At 35.6% G+C, this 15,953-nt stretch overlaps 2 protein-coding genes across 3 annotated transcripts; both read left to right on the plus strand.

The window, feature by feature from the left end:
- Positions 1 to 1,237: 1,237 nt before the first annotated feature.
- On the plus strand, positions 1,238 to 10,484 carry rod (kinetochore component rough deal). Of its 2 annotated transcripts, XM_025306903.1 has the most exons (31): positions 1,238 to 1,420; positions 1,938 to 2,176; positions 2,282 to 2,395; positions 2,467 to 2,587; positions 2,708 to 2,859; positions 2,969 to 3,168; positions 3,254 to 3,714; positions 3,778 to 3,972; positions 4,059 to 4,186; positions 4,300 to 4,593; positions 4,670 to 4,838; positions 4,955 to 5,050; positions 5,131 to 5,322; positions 5,395 to 5,525; positions 5,624 to 5,735; positions 5,798 to 6,041; positions 6,124 to 6,262; positions 6,347 to 6,498; positions 6,568 to 6,809; positions 6,889 to 7,184; positions 7,257 to 7,414; positions 7,485 to 7,682; positions 7,783 to 7,898; positions 7,973 to 8,082; positions 8,156 to 8,277; positions 8,360 to 8,733; positions 8,858 to 9,222; positions 9,302 to 9,490; positions 9,608 to 9,839; positions 9,916 to 10,218; positions 10,358 to 10,484. In XM_025306903.1, the coding sequence occupies exons 1-31, from the start codon at positions 1,283 to 1,285 to the stop codon at positions 10,388 to 10,390; spliced, it is 6,015 nt and encodes a 2,004-aa protein (XP_025162688.1). In that variant the 5' UTR covers positions 1,238 to 1,282; the 3' UTR covers positions 10,391 to 10,484. The 2 variants fall into 2 exon arrangements, with proteins under 2 accessions (XP_025162688.1, XP_025162711.1); XM_025306926.1 differs by lacking the exon at positions 10,358 to 10,484 and having other exon boundaries at positions 9,916 to 10,230.
- A 70-nt stretch (positions 10,485 to 10,554) lies between these two features.
- On the plus strand, positions 10,555 to 14,089 carry LOC105184789 (protein phosphatase 1 regulatory subunit 42). Its single transcript, XM_011143809.3, has 6 exons — positions 10,555 to 10,848; positions 10,922 to 11,227; positions 11,303 to 11,537; positions 11,620 to 11,742; positions 11,974 to 12,114; positions 12,183 to 14,089. Exons 1-6 carry the CDS (start codon positions 10,708 to 10,710, stop codon positions 12,314 to 12,316), a joined length of 1,080 nt encoding a protein of 359 aa, XP_011142111.1. The 5' UTR covers positions 10,555 to 10,707; the 3' UTR covers positions 12,317 to 14,089.
- Positions 14,090 to 15,953: the final 1,864 nt, after the last annotated feature.

Genomic DNA, 15,953 nt, shown 5'->3' on the forward strand with positions numbered 1-15,953 from the left:
TAAAATTAGAGGTATATGTACCTGAAAAATAAGAACAAATTGTCATTGCACGTGTGTAATATTTGACTCTGATTTATGATATTAATCGATATTCGATTTTCGGTACTAATTTACTCTTTCATTTCTCTACAAGAAAACAGAAAATTAATACGAATCTTTCATTAATCCGCGTTAATTTGATGAAAAAATTAGGTATTGTTCGGTCTTCGGTTTTCGGTGCTGATTTATTCTCTCATTTCTTTATAAGAAAAGAAAAATTAATACGGATTGTTCGTTTAACAGAGTTAATTTGTTGAGTAAATTAAAAGGATAAGTACCTGAAAAATAAGATCAAATTGTCATTGTACTTGGACAATTTTCTGACGCTGATTTATGATAATAATCAATATTCAATTTTCGGTACTGATTTACTCTTTCATTGTACTGTAAGAAAAGAAAAAATTGATACGAATCGTTCATTTATCCGCATTAATTTGATGAATAATTCAAATATTGATCGTGCACGATGGGGAGAAGTGAGGGAGAGGGGAGTGGGAGAGGAGGATGAGAGAGGTGGTTGGGGGAGGGGGCGAGAGGTAGGAGGAGGGGGAATAAAAGGATAAGAGAGAGAGCGAAGGAGAGAGTGTGAAGGAATGGAACGAATGGAGGAAAGCAAAAATCGGCAGTAGGAAATAAGAATTATAGGAGTAACAGCGGCATAGAAATATAGATATATACATATATATAAGAATAGATGATAAGCGGACAATTAATTATAAGAGATAAGCGAGCGAGTAGATATAAGATATTTGTAAAGTAGATTTAAAGAGGAGCGAGGGATGGGAGTGTGTGTGTGGACACGCACCAAATAGAGCTATACCGTCTTTACCGGCAGCGTCTGCAAATGGGCGTAGTCAACGTAGTTCCCGGCTACAAATGGGCGCAGATGGCGTTAAAATCAGTCATCAAAATTCATGTCGCCAAAAACGCTGGCGTGGCCACTCTCAGGTTTCTCTCTAAACAATGTAACACCATGCGCATGCTGTGTTAAATTCTGAACTATTACAAAGTAAGCGGGAAACTCGAAGATAATTAGAAATCACCAACATTACCGATTCTTTTCTCAGCCATCCGACTAGTTCATAACTGGAGGGAGACATTGTAGAGCATAGAGGCGAAAATATTACTGTGACTTCGCCTATCTATGTAGATTGTACTATGTATGACGCTTTATATTTCAGTCCATTTCAATCTTGGCGCTTGATTGGAGGTAATCTCGATTGATCCTCGTTAATCCTCGAAGATGACTTTATGGGATCGAATATTGTCAGGTTTCAATCTCGACGATGAAACTGTCAATTTCGGCACGCGAATAATCGCAGAAAATAATGGTTCGTTGTATGAAGCATGCACCGTGGCGACGATTCAGTCCCGTGAACAGGTACTCTTCGTTTTGTTGGACGGTTACATGCCAACTTTGATATTGCCAATTGATAAGACAGGTCATGATTATTAATTAAAAGAGATTAATCGGGAGGATCGACGCTGATCTCGTGACTAGAATTTACGAAATCTTTTCGCGTATTAGTATCGTTATTTACGATATTGTTTCCTTTTTTAAGATGTATTTAAATCGGTGTTTAGTGCGCACGCGTCAATTTGTAATATTGGCACGTGATTTAAATTTAGTTTGTGAATTTATTTATGATTACATTTACCAATTGATATATAAACTATTTCTGTTTGAAAATAAATTGCTTGATACTTGCATTTTTCTTTTTTTTGAAAATCGTCACAAATAGTGGTCCAAATCACCATTTTTTTTTAAATGTTTATTGATATATCATATAATAATGTAAAGTCTCTTTTTTCCTTTATATAATTATAAAATATGATGAAATATAAATAGAATATTATAGAATAGTGCTATTATGATTAATTGTATGTTTTTTTATAAGGTGGAACAAATACCAAAAGTTTTGACATCTATTCAGCATTCTAAACTCTTTGTTGCAATTGACAAGTCCATTACAATCTTTCAAGATGAAACATGTGACAAAGTACTTCTTAATGCCAGCTTTCCTCACTTGATTACCTGTTACTGCATTTCCAAAAATGGTTCCTTCTTATTTGTGATGCTTGAAAACAGGACCTTGTGCTGCTTCCATATATTTCAGGAAAAATTAATGACTATGATGTAAATATTCAGTAGTACTAACTATATATTATTTGAAGTAACAACAATTCAAATAATATATCAACAATACAATTTTGCTATTTGATTGATAAATCTTGGTTACAGACATATACCTAATAACCAGGCTAATGTTCCTGATAATATAATAGATATATTTTACAAAAGTCAAGGAAAAGAAGAATTTTTAATTCTTGTTTCAAATACTGGAGCTATTTACAGGTATTATAAGATGTATTGGTGTTGCACTCTGCCATATTTCAGTTTGATTTATAACTATTCAAAAATTTTAGCTGCAGTTTTAACTATCATCATATAGATGTGGAGGTTGCATCTTCTAACAGTGATGAAGCTGCAGAATGTAAAGCAAATATACAATGCCATCAGTCATTTGAAGGATTTAAATGTCTGGAGGTAATAGGAATTGAGAAATTTATTTAATATGAATATACTTGGTTCGGAATGAATATAAGATTACATGTATAAAATATATTTCTATTGCTTAAATCATTTTACATGAGGATCTTTCTACAGTTCCATAATGCAATAATAGATACATCGTCAGAAGAATCATTAATAACCATGGTTGGGACAAATTCAATATTTACTTGGCCTGGTCAGCAACAGAACTTTACCGATGTATTTCCATTTGGATATAAAAAGATAAAACAATTGAAAAGTAACAAGTGAGTAATTGAATTTCTGGATGCATTCACTATGTGTTGAAAGTAACTGAATTCCTTCGTTTTCGTTTTATATTTTTCGTAAAGTATGTAAAAAGATATTTTGTTGCAGTAAAGTGCTTTGTCTGCGTACAGATCATGCATTGAGCATTATATGTCTGGATACATTACTTGGGTTGAAAATATATGATGGTCCAGTGCTTGACTTTACAATAATACAGCATGATAATGTTGATCATTGTGAAATCTTATTTTTAACACAATCTAGAAACGTTGACAGCACATATAAATTATGTCTTGTCTCTTATCCAGGTGGCAAAAATTATTGTTACATTTAATGTTTTATGTTCTTGCTTTTTATGTATGTATGTGATCTAACTTGTGTTTTTCTTTTCAGATTTCGAGCAAAAGTTAGAAATCAACGTTCCCATTACTGCCTATTTGTTTGAAAACTTGCACAATTCCAGTAACATATGTTACATGGAAGGTGTCACAGCCGAAAATGGAGTTATCGATACATTCAGATTAAAAATGATATCGGAAAGCATTCCCGAGATGCGTTTAGCGAGATTACTAAGGAAAAGACAATTTGATATAGCTGAGAGTTTCGCCGAAAAATTTGCCCTTTCCATGGAACCTATTCACTGTTCTAAAGCGGCATTAATTATGGAACAACTTGCACCTTGGACAAAATCTACTCTCGATTCAGCTAACATAGAAACGCTGATAAATGTTCTTGATAAAGTGCAAAATACGCAATACATAACCGAATGTTGCAGTAAAGCTCTTATCTCCGATTATGTGCAGTTGAAACAATTATATTTATATGCTCGTCAAAGAATAATGCAAGATATAAAGGTACCTTACATTTTTATAATTACATACGTCATTATTTCTGTATCTAAATGATATCTATCGCAGAAAGGGAATGCGGATAATCAGCTGAATACTAGTTTACTTATGATAAACAATACGTTACACAGACTCGAAACTTTTCAAATGATCCAGAACAACGAGGCGAATGATACGTCGTTGAACGTTGACACGATTATGAATAAGTGGATAAAATTCTCGCAAGTGAATTTGTTAGACGAATTTAATGTTCACTTACGCATGGTATGTGATTGTGCAGGCGTATAAATGTTGTAATCTAGAAGCAACAATATGATCATATTTTTTTGTTATGCTTGATGTTTCCACAGGGTCAATTAAAATCTGCCACTTTAATCTGGACAAGGCATTTTCCTAACATAATAAAGCATGCTTCTGTGGAAACTGTGCGGAACATTTTTTCAACTTTACCCGAAGACATGACCCCGTCATGTTTATGGTCAGCATCATAGATTCTGTGACGCATACGTATCTGAAGACTGAAATACTCGAAATATCTCATTGTAAATTGTGCCGGAAATTGGCACGACTTTCCCGAAACAAATGTTTATGGTCATGGCTCACGCATTTCATACCCACTGTATTATCTCTGTTACCTGACGCAATGGACGAAATTATATCTTGGGGTTTGAAGAAACTGAAATACCTCGAAATATCTCATTGTAAATTGTGGCCGGAAATTGGCACGGACTTCGCCGACAAATTTATAAAGTTGCTCAAATTTGAAGACAATCAACAGTCTGTTTACTTCCATCACGAGTACAAATATCAAAATTCGCTGCTGAAGCAATTCATGCTTTTGTTCCAAGCTCTATTCGATATTCAACAATTGAAAGTTTCTTACAGGTCGGTGACACAATTATATTTTAAATTAACTCGTAAGAATTGCGAAATATTAAGTATTTCAACGATTCTGCGACAGGTTGAGAGTGCCTCTTAATATATATGTTGATTCGCCCATAGAAGCAATTTATATGTTGCTGGACAAAGTTCATTTGAATGAAATCTCCGATTTTATGAATATATTTTTGAGACAATACATGCTCAATAATAATTTACAAAATGATTCTGTCCTCTGCGCTTACATACAGGTGTGTTTAATTTCCTTCTTTTGTAATTATTATAAAGACCATTAAAGATTGGATTTTATGCAATAATGAGCTGTTGATTCATAATATTCAATGTGTATAATATTACTTGTTTTTAGAAAACAGTAAAGTATTCTAGTAACTGGTGGTTTGGTGAAGAAGCTATATGGGAGAAAAGAGTTGCTACTATAATAGACTTTATATATAATTTAGAAGTAAGTATAAAATTTATTGCTTAGGTCGTATTATAATTTGTGAAATATTTTATTTATATTTTTTATTACTCGCCCTACAGAATCGATTGAAGCAAACTTTGGAGGTTTTGAGGAGGGCGTCAGTGCCATGGACCTCAACTATAAGTACACTGGCAGAAACTAGCAGCACCTTTGATCACAATTTATCCTCCAAGATTAAAATCGAACGTGACTATGTTCCGATCAAACTCATCCTAAAAAAATACGGATATGCGACAATTGGTGTAAATAATGTTAGTACAAACAGCACGTTGTGATGTGTTTGATTTGCGTATTATTACAACAACCGCAATTGCTTGTTTCAGAGATTAATATCATATATTATAAAACAAGATCGCGATTCTGTAATCAGTGACATAGATGTGCTAGTTAAAAACGACCAGCAATTGAGGCAAAATACCTTTTGTCGGTGTATAAGCGCCCGGTTAAACGAAGGGTACTATATTGTTATCTATTTAAAATCTGTATAAAAAAGAATTCCTTATTGACGAAACCATGTCAATTGAATCAATATGCCGCATATATCTGTTTCAGAAATTTGCAGAAAGTAATGGATATAATACAACATTTGGAGGATAATACTGCTGATGTTTTATACTGTTACGAAGGGATTGTCAATTATATTATCACAGCCTTCTCTTTTCAGGTAACACGCACTTTGATAATAAAATATTTGGGATCTTAATTGATGCTTATACGTACTTTTAGGACGTGGCACTGAATACCTTAGGCTATCATATAGAAATTCTGGGTTGCCTAGAGTTTAAAATTTATAACTTGTTGACCCAATCGAAAGTTGATTCTTTCCTTGGCAATGATATCATCAATACAATAAAAGACTTGAAATCGTTGTATCTACTGAGAAAGAATTACAACCTTGGAATTTCATGGAAAAGTTATCGTACGCAAAAATCACATGTGCTGCAGAAGTACATCGCAAAACTACTATCGAGTAAGACTTTAATTAGATCTTTTACAGATCTAATTAGCACATATGAATCGATATTTTTCAATTTATTCGTGGTGTTTGGCAGGTGCCGAAAAAAGTGATTTGTCAGTGATACACAAAACGATGATGAAAGTTGCCACACTGTTAGGATTAGAAAAATCACACGCAACCTTGTCCTTGCTGAAACAGGCGAAATATGCGGATTCACTGCAGCAGTTCATTGAGTAAGCGTGCATTTTAAAGCATCGTATAAGTTACATGCTTGTACAATATTATCTAGCCACTAGTGTTTACTTTGTATCTTGCAGCGACGACGATGAAAATCCAAGTGTGACGTCGGACGAATTTGAAAATATGCAAGAGATATGCTTGCGCGCGCTGAAACATGCTGCTGTAAACGCAGACACTGTCGAAGTAATCAAGAATTTGAGCGTTTCGATGATGAACACTTGTCGAGATAGCACGTATCGAATTTTCACCGACTGTTATAATGAATAATTTTACATTATTGATGGAATTAATATTTTAGGCGATTTACTGGCTGCGCTATCACTTTACACTTGTGTCAACGTGTGCCCAAATCTTTCTACCCGGCGTTATTCCGACGAGAAAGGTGAAATCGCACCGCAGTTTAGTTGGCAGTTATATACAATATACAAAGATCAAGCGATAATTTTGGACGAAAGATTGTTATCTCTATTTAAGGATACAATATCTCTTCAGTTATACTATTCGAATCGAGTCGACGATAACGAAATTGCAAATTGCAATGTACGTATTCCGGATGTCGTTACATTTTGTTTGTGGAAGTAGTTAATTTGCGACACGTTAACACTTCGTTTGTACATAGGAACAAGTGGACAAATTGCTGGGCAACTTCTTGTTGAGAACGAAAGAGATGCAACATCAACATAACGATTACTCCTTGTTGCAAATTTTCAAGACATTTTACTTCGCGTATTGTAGCACTTCTGTGAAAAAGGAAAATGCATTGGCAGAGCTGAAGTCCACACTGTCACATCTTGTGTTAAACTTGTTGAGGATGCTGTGCACTGGACGATTTTTTGATCTACACCTGGGACTAGCTTGTCTCTTCATCCTACCTGATAAAGAGGCGTGCAATTGGATCTCCACAGCTTGCGCATCGTGAGAAAATCAAAGTGTCTCCGATACATTTCTTGTTAATAAGATAATGTATAAAAACTCTCGTATTTTCAGATTTGAAGCCGATCGCATCAGACACTCCAAAATCTTGACTCTGGGATATGAATACTCACGCATGGGGAGAAATCGCTCGTTGATACAAAAGTTTGATAATTACAAGCTGTTGCATGTCTGGGTGCAACGACTGTCGCATTATTCAGTAACTTATAGAGGTATCATACATTGTTGTTAAAACTACTTTTACATCGCAGAAATAATCTGTATATCGTGTATCATTTACAGAAATTTTCGCGAGTGACACTTCGAGTAAAAGGGAAATCTTACAGCAGATTATAAGCAGCAGTAAGAAGAACACGATTCCCATACTAAAAGACTACTGCTGCACTTTTGGCTTCAATGTCAACGATTGTCTATTGCTTTACTTGCAAAAATTATTGAAAACGTGGAATCCAACGATAACGATCTCAAGTGTAAAGAAAGGTAAATAATATGAATGTGTATATCTCTGCCAATGCTTACTTTTGTACTTAAGTGTTTTCAGTGTAGACAGATCGTTTCTAATCGCGAATAACATTTATAGAATTACTCATCTCTAACGAAGAAGTGGATGCTTTAAGAAGAGAATGTGAGACGGTTGTTGTGGAAATTGAGGACAAATATATGTTGAAGCAATGGGTCTCTATGTCGTGGGAACGCGTAAGATATTAAAGATCAAAATATCGCATGGTTATGTCTTCAGGAGATACAAATCTTTTCGCGTTTGAATTTAGATCAACTTTTATCACTACGAAGTGTTCATCATTCTGATGGATCTCATAGGAGACAGAGACATGAAGAAGAGGAATTATCTCTGTTTTTTGCAGAATTATACACGTAGCGGGCAAGTACAAGTTACAATTCAGCATCTATTGACGTTGACTTCTCAATGTATATTTATACCTTACATTCATTAGGTCCCCTACGCCCATGGAACACAACGAATGGATACAATTTAACCCGGAGCACAGCACATTGCCGTCTATCGCTCAATGGAGGCTACCATTCCTGCTGAAGGTTGACTTTTGGAAGCTTATCAGTGCGTATATTTCAAAAATGAAATTTAACTAATGAATGTACAACTGCCTTCAATCGATTTCTATCTGCTTTATTATTACTAGCGCCCGAATTAAATTTACGGACATACAACAAGTGGTTGGACATCGCACCGGTCCTCAATCTCGAGACGCATCTTATCTGCACGCTGGCCATCAAAGGCGAGGTGACGCGCGTCTGGAGAAATAATTTGATCGAGTCGACGAACGACGAAGCATGGTCGCTCAATCCGAAGAACGTCACGTTGCTGGAGGGTATCAAGACATGCATACAACGAATCACTGACTCGGACGGGTACTATTACGGCACCGCGGCGTTGTACTATGTCGTCAACCACACGCCACCGGGTGCGGATCGCGTCGCCGCCGCGAAGGAGTGTTACAAGCACGCTCAGTTGGCGGCGCAAAATTCCACCAAGTTCGAAGAAGGAATGTTGGAAGTATGGTGATCTCCGCAGGCCATGTATTTTTATTATTTCGAGGAAAATAATTCTAGATAATAGTAAACAGCATTAATATATAAATATATAAAAAACAATATATTAATCGTTGGTTGGTCTTCAGAAAATCGAATCCAAGTATCTGAGGTTCTCATCCGAGCATATTCTGCGTACGCACGGTCTGGAGAAGGACAAGTACTTCGCGTTGATTGAGAACCCGAGCAAGCTGGTGCGCGAATTGTACTGGGACGAGAACATACCGTCACGATATCGCACTGCGACCAACCACAGGCCCGACATCAACGCTGCCGTCGATGAGCTCTGCAAGCTCTTCTGCTTGAACACGATCAAGCTACGCTTGGAACTGTTGCAAGAATGGCTGCGATCGAACTCTCGATACACCGCGCTCGAATTATCGCAGAGCTTCACGGAAACGTTACCGACCTTGAGACCCGAGCAGAACACAGAATGCGAGGACAATTTGCTCAGGTAATTCAGCGTCAATGTATCGTCTCTCTTTCGTTCGTTTATTATCCATCTTTAAATCGCCAATTTATCTTACTTGCAGGGCATCCTACATGCTCGAGTACGAGGACATGCTGTTCACACAATTTCTGATTAATATAGGCTTCAATAATCACCATGACGAGGCTGAGTACGATTGTGACATGCGGTACCGAGCGCTTCGGGTACTACAGACAATCGTTGATACCGCTACCCTAGAAAAGCTGATTGAACGGGATATAAGTAGCTTCAGGTGCAGACACATTGCTTCAAATCTACGGGTTTTTGTCTGAACTTAAAGCTAAATTAAACTTCTGCACAAGTATAACAAATTATGCTAGGTTGATCGTTTTTCATCGACTTGTTTCAGAAAATATATGAAGTCGTTGCAGTACATCAGCAAATTGGAGTCGCTGGGATTGCATTACAATATCGATAGGTTTCAAATGTGCTCGAAACGAGAGCTGGTTCAGATATTGTGGAAAAGTCAGCGCCACTTGCCGTTCGCTCTCTCTGTTATAACGCAAATCTGCATCGAATTTGAAATATACGACATCTTGCTTTGGGATGGTGTTCTAAGTCAGATGACGAAGTTAAGAATGGTATATCGAGGCTGTATCTCATTGATCCGATGCCCCCTGCTGTACCTCGAAGATTACATTGAATATCTGCTTTTAGACAAGCGAGTTGAAGAGAATCCTATTGCAAGGACAAAGTCAGAGCGTCATGATGAATTGTAACGGCTACAGAATGGGATGGCAATTGATCATCTCCGAGCCGTTCAGCGAAATGGAAGTGATCCCGAGTACGGAGCAAACCGAGAATTGCATGAGGGCAATTCGCCTATTGTACTCGTGTCCTATAGCGCACGAATTGGATTTCTCCACTATCGTGAGGAACTGCATCCAATGCAAAGTGGTGTCTGTAGCCAAACTCCTTCTGCCGTTTTTAAATGAGTCTGATAGAAAATGTGTATTAGAGGTAATCAATTAAATTATTTTAATTGCGCAATCTGATTTATCGTCTAAGGGAATATATACGATTGCAAGTACGTAAAGTTGTAGATCTGTTGTTATGCTACTTCATACATCAGTTTAATGTATTATTTTTACATTTACAGAATTTCATTGATATTGAAAAATCTGTACCATGAAATTCAAAGGATACAGAAGATTATGGGAAGCATATTCTTGTATTAAAAGAGTAAAAATTCTATTTAACAAATTTTTAACTACTTTTTAAAAGCATAATGTATCATTAAATTTGTGCAATTCTCTGATTGAAATAAAACTTATTTTTCTTATATATTATATTTTATATAAAATTGCAATGCGAAATTCGTACTTACTTGACCAGTGTATGCGCATACATATTCATTTTCGTATCATTGTTACGTTCAGCGTTTGATCGATACACATGCGCGATTGCTAGCAACGCTTTGCTTGCTCTAATCACACTTCTCCCGCAATCATGGTGAAATTAACGACGGATGTCATCGAGAGAAAATGTTCTCAAATATTGACCACCAAATCACTCAGCAAGACGATGAAGAAGGAGGAGTTGCAGAAGCTGACTCATTTGCACATGAACGACATGTTTATCAGCAGTATCGTAAGCTAATCGGCATGTTCGATGCGAATCATGTGGTCCATAGCCGACACAAAATCTCCCATTTACATCGCAGGGCAACCTCGACGTCTGTAAAAGCCTGAAAGTGTTGTATCTACAAAACAATAATATATCCAAGATGAAGAACCTCCATGTCGCTTGCAACCTGACGCATTTGTACCTGCAACACAATGCGATAATCAAGATGGAAAATCTGGAGTCTCTGGAGAACCTCCAGAAACTTTATCTAGGGCACAACAATATCGTCGTGGTCGAGGGGCTGGAAAATCTGAGGCAATTGCGAGAGCTGCATATCGAAAGTCAAAGGATGCCACCCGGCGAATCGTTGTGCTTCGAGCCACGCAGCGCTCTCACTTTATCTGTAAATGCAGTGTGAAGGCTTCTCGCCAAGACTGAAATCCTGTGGAACGCATCTCCCTTATTTCTTTCTGTTTAGATGTGTTTGAGGATTCTCGATATTTCTGATAATAAGATGACATCCTTGGGAGACCTAGCGGGTTTTCACGAATTAAATACATTGGAAGCGGGGCACAATCTCATAGCAAGCATGGACGATTTGAGCGCGACAGTAAGCACATTGACGTCTTTGAAGGATTTGACTCTGCGAGACAATCCGGTTGTACGATCTTACAGGTACAGAGAGAATCTGATCGCCAATAGCACTTCGTTAGGTACATATAGATGAATCGTTTTCTATTTTTTTCTTTCATCGCGCTTAATCGCTCGAACGTTAATTTGTCGCTCTGTGAACAGTTAATCTCGATGGGAAAATTGTAACAGACACTTGCCGAAGTTTCCTAAGAAGATTCAAGATGGAGAAGCATAATCGACGCACAAGGAGGACGACCAAAACACCGCTGGGAGATGATATAACAAGTATGTACCCAGACAAACAAAGAAAACCAGATTGACATCTTGAAATGTTGATTTCATGTGCATTTCTTATATGTATGTATGTATGTGTCTGGACAGTCTCTCATTTAATATTTCTAAAATATTTCAAGAAAATACCTGGATAATCGCGGGCGATCGGTGGTAGATCTATTCTATAAATTTGAATAGTAATGTCGTTAAAAAAGAGCTACACTAATCGGAAATATATTACAGATTCTCTAAACTTGCCGCCAGCTTTCAAGAGGTCTATCTCACGGGCGATCTTTCAGCATCCCGGCCCGCAATTATCCGTAAAGATCACACCCGGATCGATGGAGATCAATCAATTGCAGGTGTTCCCGTCTTGGAAATCAGGTATAACAAGACAACGAAAGATTATCGTTCGCATAATCAATGATACATTTTTCTCTGTGCGATGTTAGCATCCGGCATCACAAGTGTCAGAGACAATCATGTGACACCGAGACCGTTCTGGAGCAACGTATCTAAAAACAAGGAGACCCGGTTAACACGCTCTCTCGTGAATAACAAAGCAATCGCATTACCGCCCCTCTAATTTTTCTTACCGACTCCGTGGTGAAGCGAAAAATGTCTCGAAGGAGAAATACGTCAATTGAAGAATGATACGCAACAAGCGGTGATTTGAGTTACGATACCATTTTTATAGAACTTTCTAGCGATAAGGCTACATTTGCATTACTTTCGTGTATTCTACTTAAGAATAGTTTCACAAACGTAAGTCAAATTAACTGCGATGTATGTATATTGAGTAAAATTGTGGTAGTTACAAATAGACGTTAGCATATAAATCCGCGATACAAAAATTTTAGACGCAATGAAAATATGATTAGTTTTGTGTATATGTGTGTACGCGCATGTGTACATGTATATATATGAATGAGATAGAGAAAGAGAGAAGTTAGGTAACTATTTTCTATTAAATATATGATAATACTTCTAATAACTGAACAACGGAAATATTAATATATAAACTTATGAGCTATATTTGTACGCTGCTTGAAGATCTGTACATTGTAAGCTTGCGTTTCACATGATTGCGATATAAACTGATTTGCTAAAACTTAATGAAGAGCTTGTACTCTTGAAAAATCACTGTCAGAAATGTATCTTTCTATCTTACCGATTTTGAATTAAATTATTATTGCATAAGCATATGCGCGTATTCTTCAAGCAGGCTTAAACATAAAAGTATAATGATCTTAAAAAGACGGAATAAATAACAAAAAAATAATACATGACATATACATATATATATATGTTAGTCACTGAAAGCATGGAATGTTAGGTACAATACAAAAAAAAACATAAACGTCTTATTCGCTTATATGAGGAAAATGTAAACCAAAAAAGTGATATGCAGCTTATGTTGAGAGAAGTTGTCACTCACATGATGTTGACTCACATATTGATCTGGCACTGTGTGAGTATATAAAAAATGGATAATCGTTCTACATAGTAACGATCAAGAATCATGAAATTATATAGCATTGCCTTGAGAGCATATAGAGGTAGATCTTATGCTAAAAAGTAATTGTTGTAAGATGTAATAAACTCATGTATATTTTGTGGCACACAAGCAACTTATCATTCGACGATATATAACAGAGCAAGCGGCCATTTTACATATTTATTATAAAATCTCTTATATAAACGGGCTGTGATTATCCTTTGTTCAATAATAAGGCAAAATACAATGTAAGACAGCATTTAAAAATAAAATATAGATATATTTTAAATAAAAAGAGATACTAATCAACATCTTATCTGTAAACATAGAATAAATAACTTCTGGAATCTGTAAACGAAATAACAAAAATAATAGGCAAGAATACAAACTCTGAAACAGAACGCTTCTTCAAATTATGTACCTTAGAAATATTGGAGAAGATGTGCAGAATAATTCACATGTAATATAAAAATGTATAAATGTATAAAAAGTAAAAAAATACGCAAAAGACCCTTCATTTAGAAGCTTAAAAATGCTTTATATATTTTTCATCTTTTTTTTTTCTTTTTACGTTTTTAATCCAAATATCTGTGCAATGTATTTAACGAACGAAATCTAAAGTATATATTATTAATAATCAATAAGAAAATTATACATTAAAGAACAAAGGTATAAGCAAGCCTTGTAAAATGCGATTCTTGTATGCTAACCTTTTCATTTAAAATCAGTTGTACAAGTTAAAATAAAGCTGCAATATTGAAATATATCGTTTTTCATTATGAAAATCTTTCTGCTCGACCTGTTTCGCTTATTTCAGACAGCGTTTGTAAGTTATGATGGAACGCAAGTCGCTAAATTAATGAACATGTTCATGTAAAATTGTAGTTCTAAAACTACACAAGCTACAGCTAAATTTAGACATATACGCTGACCAATGCATCATTGCCCTTGGTATAAAGTTATATATAATTTTATGAGCCCCTATTAATATTAGTTGTTATATTAATCGAAATGAAATCTACATAGTTTCTCCATTAATATTGTATCTCTCATATTTATTATATAGCTGCAACATGAAAAACGATACAGTGTCATCGTCACCAACGTAATATCTTTCTGTATCTTCTCTCTAACGCAGAGTAGCTAACATTAACATCTTTAGGTATAAGAAACTATGACGATTTCATGCATCTTTGTCTCAGTTAGCAATATATATAAATGTGTGTATATATATATACACATATATTACACATATATATTACATATATATATACACACACATATACATTAATATATTAATATATTCAATATCTAGATGATTCTCTGACTTTGTCGTACAATGTTATGGAATAAACATTTGGAAAGCAAATACCAATTTCACAGACAGTCAAACTATACAGATACTTTTGCAGAAAAGCCCGTCTTGTTTGTGTTTAAGCATTATGATGAACATTACATATGTCGCTCAACTGTTGCATAAATTTTGCAAAACTTTACTTTCTATCGATTCATCTTTGAGGAGCTCTCTTTTCAACGAATCGATAAAATTATGTTATATATAATATGTATAACCCATCATAGCATATATTTCATTTGCTTTTTCATACGAACATCATGAACCAGAATATTTTTCACACTTATCGTTAACAACTTGTATAATATATTCCGTTCAAAGATGAAAGAGAGAAAGTAACGAGTTCTCATTTACCCTTCTTTTCCATCAAGACAAAATTCAGACAGTTTTTAGTGGGACCAACATGCTTTCAGTAAGTTTGGCTGACTCTATAGGGATATCTCGACATTAATATTTCAATCTGGAACATTTCTGACAATTATACCTTGCTGCAAAATCTCAAATCATTGTTGCATCGTAATATTCAGATAATCTCTGTATGTAATGACTAATATAACCACTTCTCTTTTGTTACTGCTATGAAATATTTATTATCGAAACTTTAAGTTGCAGGGCACCCCGTCTTTCATTATCTATAGTTATCGCCATAACTATAAATAGTTTGTTCGTTTATATACACATACACGTGGCTATGTATACATTATATGTATAATGCTTTTATTTTTCTCTCTCTCTCTCTCTCTCTCTCTCTCGACCTCTCATACATGTAAATACACACTCTTTTAATCATTTCAATATGAACACTGTATAGTTTTATATAGTACGAGGTACCATTCTTTTCATTAAAAGGATTCCATCGATGCTTCGTTCGTTCAAACAGTCTATCAAACTCGATTTTCAATCGAGTTTAAGCTCGAGTCGCGTTGCGGCAAGCCGTAAGCAGAAATTTTCTTTGACCCGTACGAGGTGAAAGGTATAAAGCTTAATATTGTTCCTTGCTTCAATATATTAACCCGATAGAATATTTATAGAATTATTGATGTTAGCATATATTTCAGTCTGACTTTTTCTTTTTTATCACACACATGGCGAGATGCGTGCACAATATACATATATAATACGTAGTGTAAATACCAATCTCTCTCTCTCTCTCTCTCTCTCTCTCTCTCTCTCTCTCTCTCTCTCTCTCTCTCTCTCTCTCTCTCTCTCTCCCCTCCCTCCCCCCTTCCTTCCCTCTCTCTCTTTCTCTCTCTTCCTAAGATCAATTTCTAAGATTACGCGATACCTTCGTATATTTTTTTTTCTTTTTAGACCGAGTGCCCTTTCTTGTTAATGTGTATACGTTAATAATTTTCTTGTCCTTTTGTTGGA

Source organism: Harpegnathos saltator, unplaced genomic scaffold (assembly GCF_003227715.2).
Source record: "Harpegnathos saltator strain DR-91 unplaced genomic scaffold, Hsal_v8.6 scaffold1, whole genome shotgun sequence".
Classification (NCBI taxonomy): domain Eukaryota; kingdom Metazoa; phylum Arthropoda; class Insecta; order Hymenoptera; family Formicidae; genus Harpegnathos; species Harpegnathos saltator.